The 16,260-nt window shown below is 39.2% G+C and overlaps 2 protein-coding genes across 2 annotated transcripts; both read right to left on the bottom strand.

The window, feature by feature from the left end:
* Positions 1–450: 450 nt before the first annotated feature.
* Positions 451–6,331, bottom strand: pde9ac (phosphodiesterase 9ac). The gene is made up of 18 exons (XM_030777137.1): positions 6,263–6,331; positions 4,846–4,916; positions 4,030–4,107; positions 3,837–3,880; positions 3,630–3,684; positions 3,447–3,517; positions 3,243–3,330; positions 3,027–3,108; positions 2,860–2,934; positions 2,663–2,749; positions 2,431–2,535; positions 2,262–2,344; positions 1,833–1,989; positions 1,556–1,669; positions 1,273–1,377; positions 1,071–1,199; positions 860–955; positions 451–501 (listed from the first exon to the last, which is right to left on the bottom strand). Exons 1-18 carry the CDS (start codon positions 6,329–6,331, stop codon positions 451–453), a joined length of 1,560 nt encoding a protein of 519 aa, XP_030632997.1.
* A 4,635-nt stretch (positions 6,332–10,966) lies between these two features.
* Positions 10,967–15,739, bottom strand: hepacama (hepatic and glial cell adhesion molecule a). Its single transcript, XM_030778102.1, has 8 exons — positions 15,652–15,739; positions 15,449–15,454; positions 13,385–13,717; positions 12,974–13,255; positions 12,100–12,193; positions 11,620–11,690; positions 11,390–11,466; positions 10,967–11,284 (listed from the first exon to the last, which is right to left on the bottom strand). Exons 1-8 carry the CDS (start codon positions 15,737–15,739, stop codon positions 10,967–10,969), a joined length of 1,269 nt encoding a protein of 422 aa, XP_030633962.1.
* Between the last annotated feature and the right edge of the window lie 521 nt (positions 15,740–16,260).

Raw genomic sequence — 16,260 nt, 5'->3', positions numbered from 1 at the left:
TGCACCTCACAAATACAGTTTTACAGTTGCTCCTACACTGCACAAAGGGGGAAAAAGGAAGTCATTGTACAGACAGACAAAAGTTTATCAATGGAAATCAGTCAAATAACTTTGTGACAGCACATACATTAACAGTTTCTTGTGAAGGGGGGCCTATTCAGAGTTATTGTCCCATCCTGTCTCTGGTTTCGGTTTAATCACACTCCAAAATAAGTAATTTATTAATGTGTAAGACTGTAACCACAGGATTTCTAGTTTACTTTATCAAAAGGATATACATGAACTGGCATGTTCATGAACATTTTGTGCTGTCACAAAGCTAAAGAGAATAGTGGATCTACCTGACTGTTCTATTGAAGAATTGGAGCAGTAAAGGAAAAATAAAGGCACTCAGGTTACCACAGCCAACGAGTCTCTACTTACACTTCACCATTCAGCTTGTTGCAAAGCTTATTTCTTCTTCCCTCCTAATGACATATTTTCTGTTTTTTTCTTCTGCGCCTCATTGAACAAAAGACAGACCTTTATGTTAGCACATGGTGACGGATTACACCAGGATGCTGCCTCACTGACACTCTCACTACATAAAAGGCTGAGCTCTAATTGGTCTGTTGCATATGATTTATCTGGTTTATCCAATAGACAGTACCTCATCAGTACAGTGATATACACTATTACACTAGTAACATCCATGAGATCATAAGTTTGAACTGTATATGAATACATGCATTTGTCAGAGTATGCACAGAGAGAGAGAGAAAGAGAGAGAGAGAGAGAGAGAGACAGGCAGACAGATAGACACAGACAGAGAGACAGAGAGAACATAGGGTAGAAGGGGGCAGGGCAGAGGTGGGTTTACCTCGGTCATGGCATCATCAATTTGTTTCAGTTCCTCATAATGGTCTCGTGAGTCTCTTAATGGCTGCACCATGATTTCCTCTATCTGTGGGAAAAGCTACAATACCGACAAAACCTCAGTGCTTTCAGTTGAACTTCAGTTCAGTTCTCAAGCAAAGCCCTGTTTTAATTGTAAAGCCTTGTTCACTTCTGACGCTAAATTATGTCGTTACCTTCATGACAGTTTCAAACATGGGGATGAGAACAAATTTGATGAATCCGATTTGGGCAGTGGGTTTGGTCACTTTGTCACGATCCATAAATGGTGCAACAGGAAGGCCCTCTGACTTCTCTCTGTCACTCTGACAAATGCAGAAATAAGGTTAACTTGAGTGAGCAGGAGTACACTGAGCAGAACCTGTGGAGAACTCATACCTGCATGAAGTATTCCTCCAGCAGACAGTCCACCCAGGGCTCTGCAACCTCTGTTGGTCTGACTTCATTGGAAATATCACAGCATTTGATCAAAACCATCTTCAGCTGCATACACATAATAAAAACAAAGAGGCTTTCATATGTTACATCAACAAAGCTATGCCTTTCAACATGTGGTGCATTTAAGAGAGCCTCACAATCTGAACATTATCTAATAGTAAAATGAGAGTGTGATAGAGCATACTGTGTAATTTATATGTTAGATTTATGTCATGTTACATACACATGTCACATGTTCCTCGTTAGTGAAGTCGAAGTTGTCCACTTTATGCTTGAAAGAATCCAGTATCTCCCCATGTCTGGCCATGTCTGTGGCCAAAATTAGAGTGATGATGGCCTGCAAACAGAATACCAGATAACAGCCCATTGATGCATGTTTTTCTTCTTGTTAAAGTTTCACAACTGCTATTTAAAGGGCCTGTAAATTAAGAGGGATTTTGAGGGCTGTAGTATTGGTGCGTGCAAAGAGAATGACTTGCAGAAATGCATTCTGGGATTACTTGTCGGATCTGTTTGAAGGCCTCAGGTTCCACGTTGGCAAATATGTTGCATTCTGGCAGGGAAAGTATCTGGAAGGCAACTGCACAGTGATGATTCTCCAAAGGAGAAATGTCATTGTAGCGCACAGCCAACTCAGTGCGTGCATTTATCTGGTACCTGGCCAGAGAAACACATTCTAAACAACATACCAATATAATAATATGATAACATAATTCTGGCATATTGTGTTTCCTAAAGCAAGTATTTAATGGTTATGAACCTATTCTTCTTACCTGCATGAACAATCATTTACTAAATATCGAAGTCTCTCAGACTCACCAAAATCAGTCAGATGTAATCAATTTGATTCATAAACACGGATATTGGATGATAGCCACAGTAAACCGAAAAATCCACGCAGGCCATTGCTGTGAACATTGGGAACTCACGTGTTGTTGTATCCAGGATGATCCAGATCGTGACAAACAGCAGCTGTCATTAAAACACCCAAGTCCGTCAGGGTGAGCTTTTCCTGAGAAACACGCAAAGAAACGCATTAATACTTCATCACGGTTACAATCACTGTTGGTGATAACTTGGTGAGGTGCTAGTTCTCACCTGAAGGTTACAGAGGTGGATCATACCGTACATCATCTGACTCACACAGAAACAGTGGCGGAAGTTATGGAAGGGGTTGTTCCTGTAATTTTCCTGAATGCCCAGCTGCATGAAATAGAGCATTATAATCATTTTTAATTCATTACTCCAATAATCATATAAAAACATCCCCTATTTGTCTTCCTCCCTCTCTATTTTTTATGTAGAGATTTCCGTTAATGTCCAGTATTACCAGCCATCGTTTCAGTGTTATAGGGTTCATGTTGAATTCTTTCACAAGGCCCAAGTCATGGTACATGTACTCCAGACAGCTCAGCATCTGAAAAAACATAAGACGAACACTCAGAGTCATGGCATTGCAGCCATGTGCAAAGTGACCCAGAAATCATTTCATGTCTAAACATTTACATTCCTGTGAGACTAACTCACTTCATTGTGCTCCCAATGCCAGACATCAAAGGTCGGTTTCTTCAGTGCTTCAATCGTCTCTTGGGATAAAGTGTACTGGAGAGATCAAGTAGAGGGTGAGAGTGGAAAATTCTTTGTTAAAAACCCATGATTCAGGGAAAATGCATGGTTGATATTCTGTGCAGTACCTTTGGGTAACTGGGAACGTCTCTTCTTGGAATTAACTTTTTTCCATCATCTGAGAAGTTGTACTTGCATGGACAGTTCACTCTAAATGAAAAGGAGAACATATTGGATTTCAGAACCACTCTTGGCTAGATCTCAACAGTTCTCTATTTCTTTTAAAATCCACCCTCTTTGAGACTGTGGAAAACACCATCATTGTTAAACCTTTCATCATTTACCTTCCTCCAGCTCTAGACATCATCTCATCTCGTAACTTCTTCAGGTCGTTTTTGCACTTCTCAATCTCCACGACTTTCAAACCTTCTACTGTAAAACAAAATTGTTAGATTTTGAATGTTTGTATAATTTTAAAGCAATGCAATTGATTAACACAACCCAGTAAAATAAAGAACAAAGAGCAAACTAAAACATTTTTTTCATACACTCCACTCTTTTCTCCAGCATAGCCAGCCTGTTGGTCACCTCAGTTTTCAGCTCATTGATCCGGAAAGCCCTATAGAGCAGAGAGAGTTCTCAGACTGTTTTTCTGTCTTTTTCTACAACGCTATAGTGGGAAAATGTGTACCTTGTTCTCCTATCGGTGGAAAAATAAACACATCCATTACCTGCTGAACTGCTCTGCCACCTGTGACAACACATTCTGAAACATATCTTCCTTCTCTGGGGAGGTAAACACAAAGGTGATAAAAAACCTAGCCAATCAAAACTCGGTTCTATACATTTGGAAGAGAGCCCAAAAGATAGGCCATAAATGTCATCAATAAACGATTAATGAAAGACTAGCGTAACTCTTTTAAAAGACGTTTTCTTACCTCCCAGTTGGCCCGTAGATAGAGGAATGACCTTGTATAAGGAACTGCAAAGGATAAATGAACTTTAAATCCTGGATGATTTATAAATTTACAAAGTACATCTATGAAAACAAATTATAAGAGAGTAAATCATTGTCAGATTCCTCTTCCTTAAAACAAAACGTTCCCCTAGATAACAAAAGCAGAAGTTTACTTTGGAGAGTTGGTTGGCATGGTGGGATCAATAGACACCATGGCTCCCTCGGGGTCTACCATCATTATAGCAGTGTTTCTGAGAAGAGAAATGAAAAAGTTAGGTTAAATAGACTGGTAGAGTCCTGTTCTTATACATCACTACGCTTAAGTCACATTCAAACACGAATCAAACAAAACAAAACAGTGATTTTTCCAGCACTATTCCACAGGATTTTCAGAGCTGAATTTGAACCTTCATTACATTTAGTTTAAAAGTTTAGTTTGAAAATGCATTGGTTTGGTGTTTAATCAGTCTGATCATTGGTTTGGTTAGTCATTTTATGAACTGACAAAAGGTGACTAGCATAATTTTTCCCTAACTCTGTAGGCTTGTTTACTATCAGATGAAATACAACAATATTAATTTAAATAACGAACAAGTCAGTCATTTAATGGGTCTTTCAGCCAAAAAAAAGAAAAAGCAATCTCTTAAGTAATGGTAGGTCATAACCATACTACCCTTAGACAGTTAGCACGCTAGTTATCAAACTAAGTGAAAAAGACAGATCTGCTTTGGCTACATCCATAATAAAGAATGAGGCTCTCTTAAAGTTGAGCATAAAATGTCCTTTTATGGTATCATAATGGAAAAATACTCAATGGATACTCCTAAGACGAACTGCCATTCACAGTGTAATGGAAATTTACCGTAGACTGTACAGGAGAAGGTGGTATCCCTGATCAAAAGCTTCAAAGTCACTGTATCACTGTGAGCTCTTTCATTATTTTATGGGATTTAATGCAGCAAGGAGAAATTTGATGAAGTGTAACTGACCTGGGGAGGTTGGAAGAGGAACAAAGCAGCTCTTTTATGTCACATGGACTACAGTGCCGACTGAAAATCACCTGTTAGAAGGAACATGTACCAAACATATGGATTCACGTGAGCTTGCAAAGAAATAAAACACAGCTGTTAGATGTACTATGATTCAAGGTGTTTATGACATCAGTCATACAAATCAAGCTTCCAGAGAAGGAAAATTTAGCTTTGTAGTGTTCTGTGATTCAAGATTTGTATGACATTGACTGTACAAATCAAGCTTGCATAAAAAGAAAAAAAAAGAAAGAAAGAAAGAAAAGAAAAGAAACGAAAAATACAGCTTTGCACTGTACTATGATATTACGAGGGGAATCTTTCAGACAGGATTCCAAAAGCTGAGTGAACCACAGAGACATTGCATGTGTGAAAGACAGCCGTTTCTCAACTCCACTCTTCTCCGTTTCCTACCCTTGAGTGGGGACATGTCATCTCCAGGTCTCCACTCAAGCCCTTCATGAATTCACAAAGAACTGTTTGTTCCAGAAATATACTGTATCTGGACAGGACACTCATAAGCCCATTTCACCAAAATATCCATTAAAATAAATGAAATTTTTTGGGCATGTGCCCTGTCTTTGATATACTGTGTAGAAGACTGTGTAAAATTGCATTAGAGACATTAGTCCTAGATGATACTTATGCTTAATTCATTTGGCCGTGCATTACTAAAGGGCAGTAATTTTACATCACTCAAACGTATTTTGAAATTTTGCCTTTTATCTGTGTCTGAACAGCATCGTGAAATCTTTCTCTTGATGAGCATGGATTTCAGGGTGAAAAGTCCATGAGCTTAATACAGCAGAATCAATGATCTCCTCTCTTTGCCGTAATTAACATGCACACCTCAAGCATTCCAGTGGGACATGAATGTGAAAACAATGCCGGTTGGGACACAGCATGGTTGTGCCAGGTGTCTTTGTAGTCTATTATGCCAATGACACCTGCGCTACATGCTATCTTTAGTTTAAACCTGACCTGGACAGACAGTGTTTTTTTTTCTTAAGTCTGTTTGACTCTTTTGTCTTTCCTCCATCACTGCTGTTGTTTTTGTTTCAAATTGGACTCCCAAGGAACACTCTGATTTGCCAAGAACCAGACTTCAAACTGTAATGTCTTGAACACAGTGAATGAAAGGTATCAAACAGGATAATCTCAAAGATTTAGTCAAGTGGTTGGACAAAAATTGAAGTTGAAAACACTGATGCTCTAGAGATATAATGAGGAAACGGCAAGGAATGACTAGCAGTTGTTTTAAGAGGATTAAGCAGACCGTCTCATTGACATAAAGTGAAAGTCCTTTTGCAATCCCTTTCCTTAGCTCTGAAGAGCTGTTTGTATCCAAGCAGAAACATTTACAAAGAAAAAAACTCACTTTCTGCACTTTCCCATCCACATCCAGGTAGATGGTTTTTGGAGCGTAAGATGAGGAGCTGGATCCCATTCTGTTAGTGCTCTTCCACAAAGTCAAGAAGAGGAACTGTCAAAGTCCCTCTCCCCCTGCAGAGAAATCCATATAGCTTGTATGTTAGCTGCATCATTGTACAAGGTCCTTTAAATATGGTATCCTCCATCTAAAGATGCAAGATGCAAAAGGTATAAGAGTTAGGAAAACAATGAACTATTACCAAAAGGAGTAGTGGATGAGATAAGTCTGTCATATACGCAATAGGAGAATATCTGACAAAAGAAAAAAAATAGCTCGACATATATAAAATCTAATATACCACGCACATTATTTTAGCACAATCTCTCATTTATTTTAGAGTCATTGAGCCAGCAGTAGTAAACTGAATATTCCATCTTCCAAATTCACTTTTTTTTCTTTTTTTTTTTTTTTTAGTGCCAATTTCCTTTAACTGTAGCATTTATTGGCAGACATTCTCAAAAAGGTAGAATGCAAACAACATCCTGAAAACTTACTCAGAAACAGTGCCCTGGTTTTCCCTCTGCTTTTGAGGCTCTCAGCTTCCCAGGTGCAGGTGCTGCAGACTGATGGAGAGAGGGCGAGGGGAAAACCTGGGGGTATTGAAGGACTTTGAATATAATTGCCACTCTCAGCGGTTGCCAAGGGACTGTTACTACAGTACAAAAGTAGGCTGCCCCTACCTCTTCTTAATATCGTAATTTGCTGTTGATGTCACTAAATTTAGTGATTTCTGTGGCCAGATTTGTCTGTCTCACTATACATATTGTATTTCCTGATTAAGTTTACCTTAACCATCCATTACTGTTGTGTTAAAGACATCCTATTTAATTCATAGTTAACTGAGATAAAATTACTGAATACACAAGTTCTACTCAGAAATTATATATTTGAGAATTACAGTTTAAAAGGTACAAAACTGAGTAGCATAGTCTAGTCATTTGGTGGTCTGGTAACCATGTAGATAATTTTCTAGTAGTAGTAACAAATGTTTAATCCGCTTTAAACTATACTAATATAAGAATGTGGACTTTTTTTAGATTGAATTTTTATAAACATCAAGACTGTATGAAATTGTGTTTGTAATGTTGTAAATATGTTGATAAGTTAATTGACAGCACAGATACAGTACTGTGCCACATTACGTACAGATAAATCCACATCAGTTAATTAAAATAATCAAAATTTGTCTTTATAGAAGGTTTAGGTCCAAACATTCCATTTAGTCACATTTACAGAATCCACACACTATGGGAAAGGAAAAAACAGATGTTTTAGTCAGTCTAGTTCTGACAAGTGACCATAGACTTGTTGAAGTCCTGAAAAACCACACTACTATTTTTTCTTTAAAATCTATCTTTTCAATGTATTTTGCCTAGTTAGTTGTAAAATCATTGGTATATATTCAGGAACTACAGATGTAGCAATTAGTCAAGGTTGTAAACAATGAGGTTTTAGGCACACAGAGCTCAGTCATTAGAAATAAAAAGAAAACCCTATTTGTGAATGTATGCTCAGATCAGAGTGTTGATGCTGCAGACAAGAGTGAGCCTGCTCTCAAACATCTTTCTAATTAATTGCCCTTGGGACAAAGCAGCTTCCCACACCTTTACTCACAAAGCCCAGCGTGCTACTGTCAACACAACAAAAGCCAGAAACACACCTCTATATGGGCTTCCTGCCCCAGAGGGGTAATTTAAGGTATTAAGAGGGGCAGAGCATGGGTAGTAGTAGTAGATTAGACCTTGGCAAATTGGAAGATGATGGGAAATGGCTTTTGAGATTGAAATCTTTTTTTTGTTTTCCCTTGAGCCATTTACCCCTAGAAACTAGATTTAATTGTGTATTAGTTCACTCTGTCATGCGAACAATATCTCCATAGCACTAACCAGAGCCGAACCTCACAGTATCCAAAAGAAGGCACGCATGATTCCGCCTAGATAGAAGAGATTGACTGGAAGGCTTATGTAACTCACTGAACAGGACAATCGCACCTTAAGTAATTAGGTATGCCAGGGGCTCGGATTAATCAAGAGACAAAGGAGATGAGTCCGGTCATATTTTCATGATAAAAGATCTGAGAGAGAGAGACATTATCCTGACAATAAGTGGTGCTTTATGGAAACTCACACAACGTGGCCGTGTTTCTGGGCCAGATCCGCCCAGGGAAATGGAAAACTCTTCTCCGAGACTCCTTTTATCTCCTCCTCTCTCTCTCCACTCAGCATCCTTCCCCGTTTCATCTCCCGTGTGTTCAGGGAAGCTGAAAGCCTCTTATTTACCAAGTCTTTTTTGGTGAGTTTTCCATCGATCGGGTTTAATCATGTCAGAGCCAGCGTTCAGTGAAAAGAGATCAGAAAGCTCCGTCGTGTAAATACTGAGAACTCTGACATACCAGTCAGACATCAGATCAGCCTACAATACAGAAAACATGCAGCCGCAGCATTCCAATGAGGCTTTCAGTAACCTGTTCACCCTTAACAACTGATAGAATATGTTTTTCCTTTAATAATAATAATAATAATAATAATAATAATAATAATAATAATAATTACAATAATAAACAAAGCCTTGAAAACTTTTTTTTGATAGGTCAATCAGGGATGAAAATCACAGTTTCCACTTTTTCTTCTTTAATGAATGGATATGACTGGTCTGACTTGATTAATCAATGTCTATATATAGTAAAACAGAATCTCTTTAGTTTGATTACAGTATTTTCTTAAGCACATTCAAATGAGTTGTGATTACAACTACACTGTACAATCATGTCTAAAAAAAAAGCGCTTCTTTGGGGCAATGAAAACCTCTTAACTGCTGATGTATCTTGATGAGGTGTCTAATAAGGCATTTTCATGTCTGAATAAAACTTCATTGAAATAATGTTCTAGTGAGTATTATGCTGGTGCTACTGTGTGTGGAGTTCCAGAAATCAACATCTGGCAGTTTGACAGCATCTGTGTTTTAGATATTCACATCATGCAGCTGTCAAGATTTGCAAGAGTGAACATGAATGCTACAGGAGGTAAACAATTTTAACAACTCAAAAGCCAACATGGATGATACAAGATGTCAAGAGTTGTTCAAATCAACTGACACTTGAATAATTAATCCTAGTTTAGTTCACATGTTAGTAATCCTACTAACATGTGTCAGTTTCACAGAATAGGAAGTATGTGTTCTCAGTTCATATTTCTGTGCTAAAAGTGGCTCTTTATTGTATCAAACTGCAACAAGTTTCACAACTCAACTCTTATGAAATTAAAGTGCATTACACTGTGAAGCAATGCAGTTGTGTCAGACAATCTGAGACAGTGTGAAACTCATGGCATCCTTGGCCTTTCAAAGCTGATTTTTTTTTCTTTTTTTGGCCTTCTTATTTTCCCTCATTTTTTGCTCTTGTTCAGAAAAGATCCAATTCATATCTCATAGCCCACTCATAAGCAGAAGGACAGAAGTTTCTTCTTTAGCTGAGGTTATCTCTTTTACATTATTCAGCATTCCTTTCTGCAGTGCAGAAATAATGTAATCACAAGAATACTGAGTTAAATCGGCTGTCATGGTCAATTTACTGAGGGGGTCATCACTAACAATCTACTGTCAGATATCTCTCAACTATAGCACAGTTATGTATGCCTTTAAATGTACTTTCATGGCTTTTCATGACCTTTTAAAGTCTTTGTCTTGAAACTTCACTTTATGTGTGAACATTCAGCCAGATATTCCAAAAATCATGAAAATTAGGTTATGAGCAAAAGCTTTACCGAGGTCATCCACATGGGGGCTGACGCACTTTGTGATTTCAGGGAGTGTCAATAGATGCAAACAGAGAAAACTAAAATTTAAGAGCTAACTGAGTATCCAGCAGAGTAATACAAATCAGGTTTGTTAAGTATTGTAAGCAATCATAAATATAATTTTACTTCTTATTCCCTCCACAGTTTATTGTAATTATTTTCCATCACTACATATTAAACTGTATAAAGAGGAGAGATGACACACTGAAAAGCAAAACTATTACAACAGAACAAAGTCACGGCACTTTGACAGAACATATAATATATTTATACAACCTTATGTACAAATCACAGCTAATACTGTAAATTATGTTTTGCTATAATTTTTTTAAACATATAAATGCCTGCTATATCTAAAGACAGTGGTGTTTTATTGTCATTTTAACAAAATACGGGGAAAATTTTCCACATCTGGTGATTAAACACCATGCTTTTTTTTCCTCTCTGTTGATCTTAAAAAATAACATTTTGTAAGAAAAATCGCAAAATATTTCTCAGGCATATGTAAAGCCCTCTGTTGAAGCAGCTATGGAATAAAAGGTCTACGTGAACCGTGCAAGGTCCAAGAGCTCCTCAGAAAAAAAATGAGCCAGTCTTCAGGTCTGTGTTTTAAATGCTTTAAGATGTTATGGCTCTCATGACAATGTGCAATTATTTTACCAAGAAAACATAGAACCCATATCTTTTATGGCATATAATATCCTACTATACATTAACCATAAAATACTGCCTTAGGCTTATAATACCATTTGTAACTGCATATGATCTAGGAGAAGAATGTGGAGATCTCTCTCTCTCTCTCTGTGTGTGTGTGTGTGTGTGTGTGTGTGTACGTGTTTATGTGTGTGTAAGGCTGCTAGATATGGTTTTGGAGTGTATCATGCACAGATGGATGTTCCTCTTTTTGTGAATGTGGATGGGCGGAAATGCCTGCATTGGGGTTGTGTTTGTGTCCTGAGCTTTGTAAGTGTGGTGGAGAGGCAGGAGGTGGTGCCAGCGTCGTGTGCGGAGGCGAAGAAGGTGAAGGGATTGGAGTGCGGGGGTATTTTCGGCAAGTGTGAACTAAATCGTCCGGAACTTGAGAAACAGGATGGAAAGAACCGGTATGAGCGTGAGGGCTGTTGGGGTCACCGACAGGGTTATGTGGGGACTCGCCCTCTCCATCATGGCAATCCTGAACAAGCAACAGGGAAAATGCACTGATCAATATTTCTGTCAGAGCTGTCCTATAGTGTGGTGTAATAAAACGCAGGCATGAGCAGAAAAACGATGATATTACCGTTTCTTTGAGAACGTATAGGCCCGCTGGACTCCTGCGGCCTGCACCATGGCTGGTCCTTTTAGGAACAGCATCAACTGTAAAGAAGGAAGGATAGTCTCTTTGGTTGACTGTACAAATGAATGCAAACACTGCTCAGTTATTAGGAACTACATAAGTAACCAGAATGTAACGTTTTGTTAGCATTAAATGCTTCAGGAATGATACCAGTCATGTGACACTGCACTAACTCTTACCCTCCTGATTGTCATTGCTCTGTACTGCACTCTGTCTGTTTTGTCTGGCAGACTGGTGCCTTTTTCTGTGATATAAGGAAAACAAGAAATGCTTTTCTGTCACATTTATTCAAACAAGAGTTTGTTTTATTTGCTATTTTATTGCCAAATGTCAAAACAGAAGAAAGCGTACGAATTTTCAGTCCAAGGTTATTTAGCCAGACACCGCTGTCTCTGTACACTCTATTGAACTTTCTAAGTTGTATTATATTGAACGTCAACCTATAAACCTGCTGAATTGCTGCTACTGTTTCGATGGAGTATGTTATTTGTTGATATCTGAATCAATCTGTAAAATGTTTTTTTTTTTTTCTTGATATTTGAAACAACGAGAATAGCAATATTCTTGCAGAAAGTCCTCTAACTTTTGCCTCTTTCATTATTACAGTGCTTGAGAAATATCAAAGGTAGCAGGCAGGGGCAATGAGCTTTTACTTTTTGGATGGCTTCCAGCAGGCACACACCGTCACCAGGGTGATGAGTAAGAAAATGCCACCAGTTGAGAGGATGATATAGAGAGAACTTCGTCCTGCCAAAAAACAGCGACTCTGGTTGACATGACATTGCTGTTTCACCCCGCAAACATTCCCCACTGTACAACAGCCTCTCTGTACACATGCACACACACACACACACACACACACACACATTGTGGTTCAATAAGACGTTACCTTTCCAAAACTAGATAAAACCCTTTTGGGAAAACAAACTCCTCTAAAGCTGCTCAGAAGGACAGCCCCTCAAAATGGAAGAGGTCCAGATGAAGGAGAGCACAATGGCTTGATTGCTTGCGCTGGTTGCCAAGTTCATGAATGCTGGAATGAATGGGGGTGTTCTAATTTTTTTTCTTTTTTTTTTTTAAAGGCAGGTTGTCCAGAGAGAATACTGAACCCCACTGCGCTTGCTGATCCCTCTCGGCTACTAGGCAGAGTAGAGGGATAATGAGGTGAGGGATTAATGGTGCTCAACTCAGGCAAAACCTACACCCTTCAAGGCCCCTTTCATCCAGTGCCCCTCATAAACAGCTCAGCTACTCTAACTGAACTTTCTGGAGCCAGCTCGCTTGGTGGTCTCAGTAAGAGTACACATTCACCTTATATTTAAAAAGAAAGATATTTAATAAACTGTCAGTGCTATTTCCACACCACATTGGTTCTTTCAGTTAAACAAAGTCATTTACATGCAATGTGGGGCTTTGGAAGACTATCCAATGAATCATATTTGGCTAATTTCTATTCTAAAGGCTGTTTTCTAACCGCATCAAAACATGCTGTATGCGTGGAAGCAAAGGCGAAATGACTCCACCTACTGTAGACAGTGAGTTTGACAGGCAAACTTTTCATACTGCTGATGGGGTTTTCAGCAACACAGCTGTAGATGTCGTCATCTGACATGAGCACACGAGAGATGGTCAGAAGCTTTTGGTCGTGTGATAGGAGCAGACGCGAGTCATTGGTCAGAGGCTTTCCGCCTTTCATCCATCCGTAAGTGACCTTGGTCCCACTCTCGTGGGAACAGTTTAGAGTGAAGAGCTCACTCAGCTCCAAGACAGAGGAGGCAACCATATGTACATAGGGCCTGGACACAGGGACTGGGAAGACAAGACAACACAGTGGGAACAAACACACATTAAATTACCACTGAATCCTTTCATTCAAGTACATTCATATCAGATAATCCACTCCCCTTTTGCTCCATCTCCTCATTGCTCCTTTCTTACCATCTACTGTGAGGTTGATGTGGCATTCTCCGGTGAAAGTGTCATCCGTGATGGAGATCTCTACTTCATAGGTTCCTTCATCTGACAAGAGCAGGCTGTGAAGAAGCAGTGTGCCGTTCTCAAACACGAGGATTCGGCCTCGGTACTCAGGACGCAGGTTCCCAATGATGTCGGTGCCGATGGACTGGACCACGGTTACGGGCTTGTCCCTCTTAAGCTGCCATTTGATGACAGGCCTGTCTGAGCTTGAGCTGGTGTAGCTGACCGAGAGCAAGGCAGATCCTCCAAGTGTTCCCCGAACAATGGAGGACGGACTGGTGATGTTCACTCCCTCTACAGTTTGACAGTACAACAAACAACATTAAGTGAGAGGGGCTCTGAGAAGCAAATGTTCCAGAAAAAGCTGCAAGTTTATGCAAGTTCTTCCTCTTTGCCTCATCGCACCTAAGTAACAAGTATTCAAGCATCAAGCTCTTAAGGAAGCCCTGAATAGTGTACAAGTATAAGTAAAGGGACAGAACAAAGCTTTGTTAGACTATGGTCCTCCGAGAAGAAGATATCCAATCCTGCCTTAAATATAATATAAACACTCACATAAGGGGTTGCTACACAAGGCATTTTTTCACATTTGCTTTGAAGCAAAGAGCCACAAACACAAGCTCCAAGTCAACTGAACTATGAAAAATTTACCACAATACTGACTTGTTCTCATAGTTACACTGTCATAGTCTCATAGTCACATAATTAATATGTGAGACAGGGCCCGCCTCTGGTTTTTAGTAATTGTTCTGTGTTTGATATAATGAAGTTTTGCATGCTTATGACAAAGGAAATGCCTTCACTGACATGCTATCATTCTTTTTCAGGAGTGTTCCATGTATTTACTCTATCACCTTTTCTGTTTAACACATTCATTTTCAGTATCTGTAGTCTGTCTATTACAAGACTTGTATCTCAATTTCTTGCAACCATCTTGCAACACTGTGGAGGCTGTGGATGTTCTTGTAGTTCCTCTCAAGTTAAATCTTTACAAGTAAATCTTTATAAGTATGTATAATGAAATATTTCTGGATTGTCTCAGTTAATTCAATTCAGTTCAGATCTATTCAGTTCAAAAGAAAGCGAAAAAGAAAGAAGAACATGGTTCATGATTTCTGCATGTATACACTTGTATTTCGTCTGGAAAAATGTATATAATAGGCCCAAAGGAAAACTATTTTTAACATTTTCAAAAAGGACAGTGAGTTTGGAGAGGTAACAATACAAAGAGCCTTAGACTCCTAGCTTAAATACTTCATAAGGAACATAAGTGGACTGTTGTACTGTTTAGACATTCAGTAAGGAACAGGATGACCCAGACAGAGCCAGTGCCATCAACCCTGCTTTGCCAGTGCTGGGCTGTGTGGAGGGAGTCAGCATGGCGCGGCATGGCTCAAAAGTCCTGGTGACAATTCTCAAACCCTGAGGACGTGCCAGGATAAGCACACAATGGCCTGGATTGTGGGCCTGATTTCCTCCAATGAGAACTGGCAGTGAGAGAGACAAACTCTTCTATGATTGGGTACCTCAGACAGTGAGACCCAGTGATTCTGCTAATCAAGGCAAAGCACAATGACACAACAGCAAGTAGTCATCCGATGAAATGTCTCTCTCTGCCCCGACATGTCTCACGCCTCCACATTTATTACCTGTTCCAGCGGTACGCTGCCATCACAACATCAACATTACCTTCTAATCCAAACCTTTATTTCTAAGACTTTCTGACTAACCTACAAATTAGCATTGACTTAACTACAAACACTGCACATACTGTTGGAGAAACACTAAATTATTTTTTTTTCTTTTTTGACTGTAACTTGTTCAGAAATTTTAGCTGAATTTGTGATATTGTTTTGCATCTGTTCAAAATGTCTTTTTTGCAATTTTGCAATTAGTAACAAGATTTCACGACTTGTTTTTTTGGGATTGTTCTGAAAGAAAAGTACAACAAATTTATTATTCTTAACATGACCATAAAGAAAATTAATTTTTTTTGTCACTTTAACACTTAAAAGACTCTCTAACTAATAACTCTGTGCAGGCTAACAATAAAAATGCTCATGCATAAACACTGTTCAACACTAAAAATTATTTCCAAAGCACCTGCTCTTAGGCTAACATGCTAGCAGAATCCTTTTTTTTTTTTTTTTAGCTAGCAAAGTTTTCTCTTTCAAAAGTTTTGCTGTTCTTTAACTTGGGCTTAAAGAAAGCCTGTAGCGTAGTCTTACCTGACAAGGAAAGGATGATGAGGCAAAAGAAGGGAAAAACTGAAGGAACGACTGTCTCTTTTGAGGAAGCCTCCCTCTCCGCCTTCATCTTGGGTATAAAGCTGTATTTCGCTCCCACCCAATTAGCATGATTTGTCCACTCTAGGCACGTCCCTGAGAATGCCAAGAACCTCCTGCAGTACTGGACTCTGTCTGCTGTGCACCCCACTCCCAGGACCCCGGCCTGAACAACAGCTCTGTGTGTGTGTGTGTGTGTGTGTGTGTGTGTGCGCGCGTGTGCGTGTGTGTGCATGCTTTTCACCACAGTGCACATTTATTTTCAGTGCTCCTTTGTTCTGTCCACTGACGTCTATATGCGTGTATTTGTCTTAAAAAGTCGCTCCACTGAGACAGGATGAGGTTGTCTAAATCTCCGGTACACTGACAATGCCGCTGGCACATCAGTTTTAATTTGTTCCCTGAGTCCCACACCTGAAACAGCTGAAGGTGTGGGTTGTCACAATGACAGAAACTAGAGCATATTACACAACATATTATCTAATATTCTACCCACAGTGCCAAACACACACCACAAATGCATTCATGTAAAAAGGTTCATCGTCTTCTAAA

This window comes from Chanos chanos, chromosome 6 (assembly GCF_902362185.1).
Source record: "Chanos chanos chromosome 6, fChaCha1.1, whole genome shotgun sequence".
Classification (NCBI taxonomy): domain Eukaryota; kingdom Metazoa; phylum Chordata; class Actinopteri; order Gonorynchiformes; family Chanidae; genus Chanos; species Chanos chanos.
Note: the sequence above shows the minus strand (reverse complement) of the source record. Positions and strands in the feature narration are given on the sequence as shown.

What these genes read in the sequence shown, in the direction of transcription:
- pde9ac (XM_030777137.1), bottom strand. Translation starts at nt 6,331, where the DNA reads ATGGGATCCAGCTCCTCATCTTACGCTCCAAAAACCATCTACCTGGAT. An exon ending in ATGCCAACCAACTCTCCAAA is followed by an intron (nt 3,881 to 4,029) that starts GTAAACTTCTGC and finishes TATCCTTTGCAG; the next exon opens with TTCCTTATACAAGGTCATTC. An exon ending in TTGATGATGCCATGACCGAG is followed by an intron (nt 502 to 859) that starts GTAAACCCACCT and finishes TTGTTCAATGAG; the next exon opens with GCGCAGAAGAAAAAAACAGA.
- hepacama (XM_030778102.1), bottom strand. Translation starts at nt 15,739, where the DNA reads ATGAAGGCGGAGAGGGAGGCTTCCTCAAAAGAGACAGTCGTTCCTTCA. An exon ending in TGTCAAACTCACTGTCTACA is followed by an intron (nt 12,194 to 12,973) that starts GTAGGTGGAGTC and finishes GTTTTTTGGCAG; the next exon opens with GACGAAGTTCTCTCTATATC. An exon ending in TATACGTTCTCAAAGAAACG is followed by an intron (nt 11,285 to 11,389) that starts GTAATATCATCG and finishes TTGCTTGTTCAG; the next exon opens with GATTGCCATGATGGAGAGGG.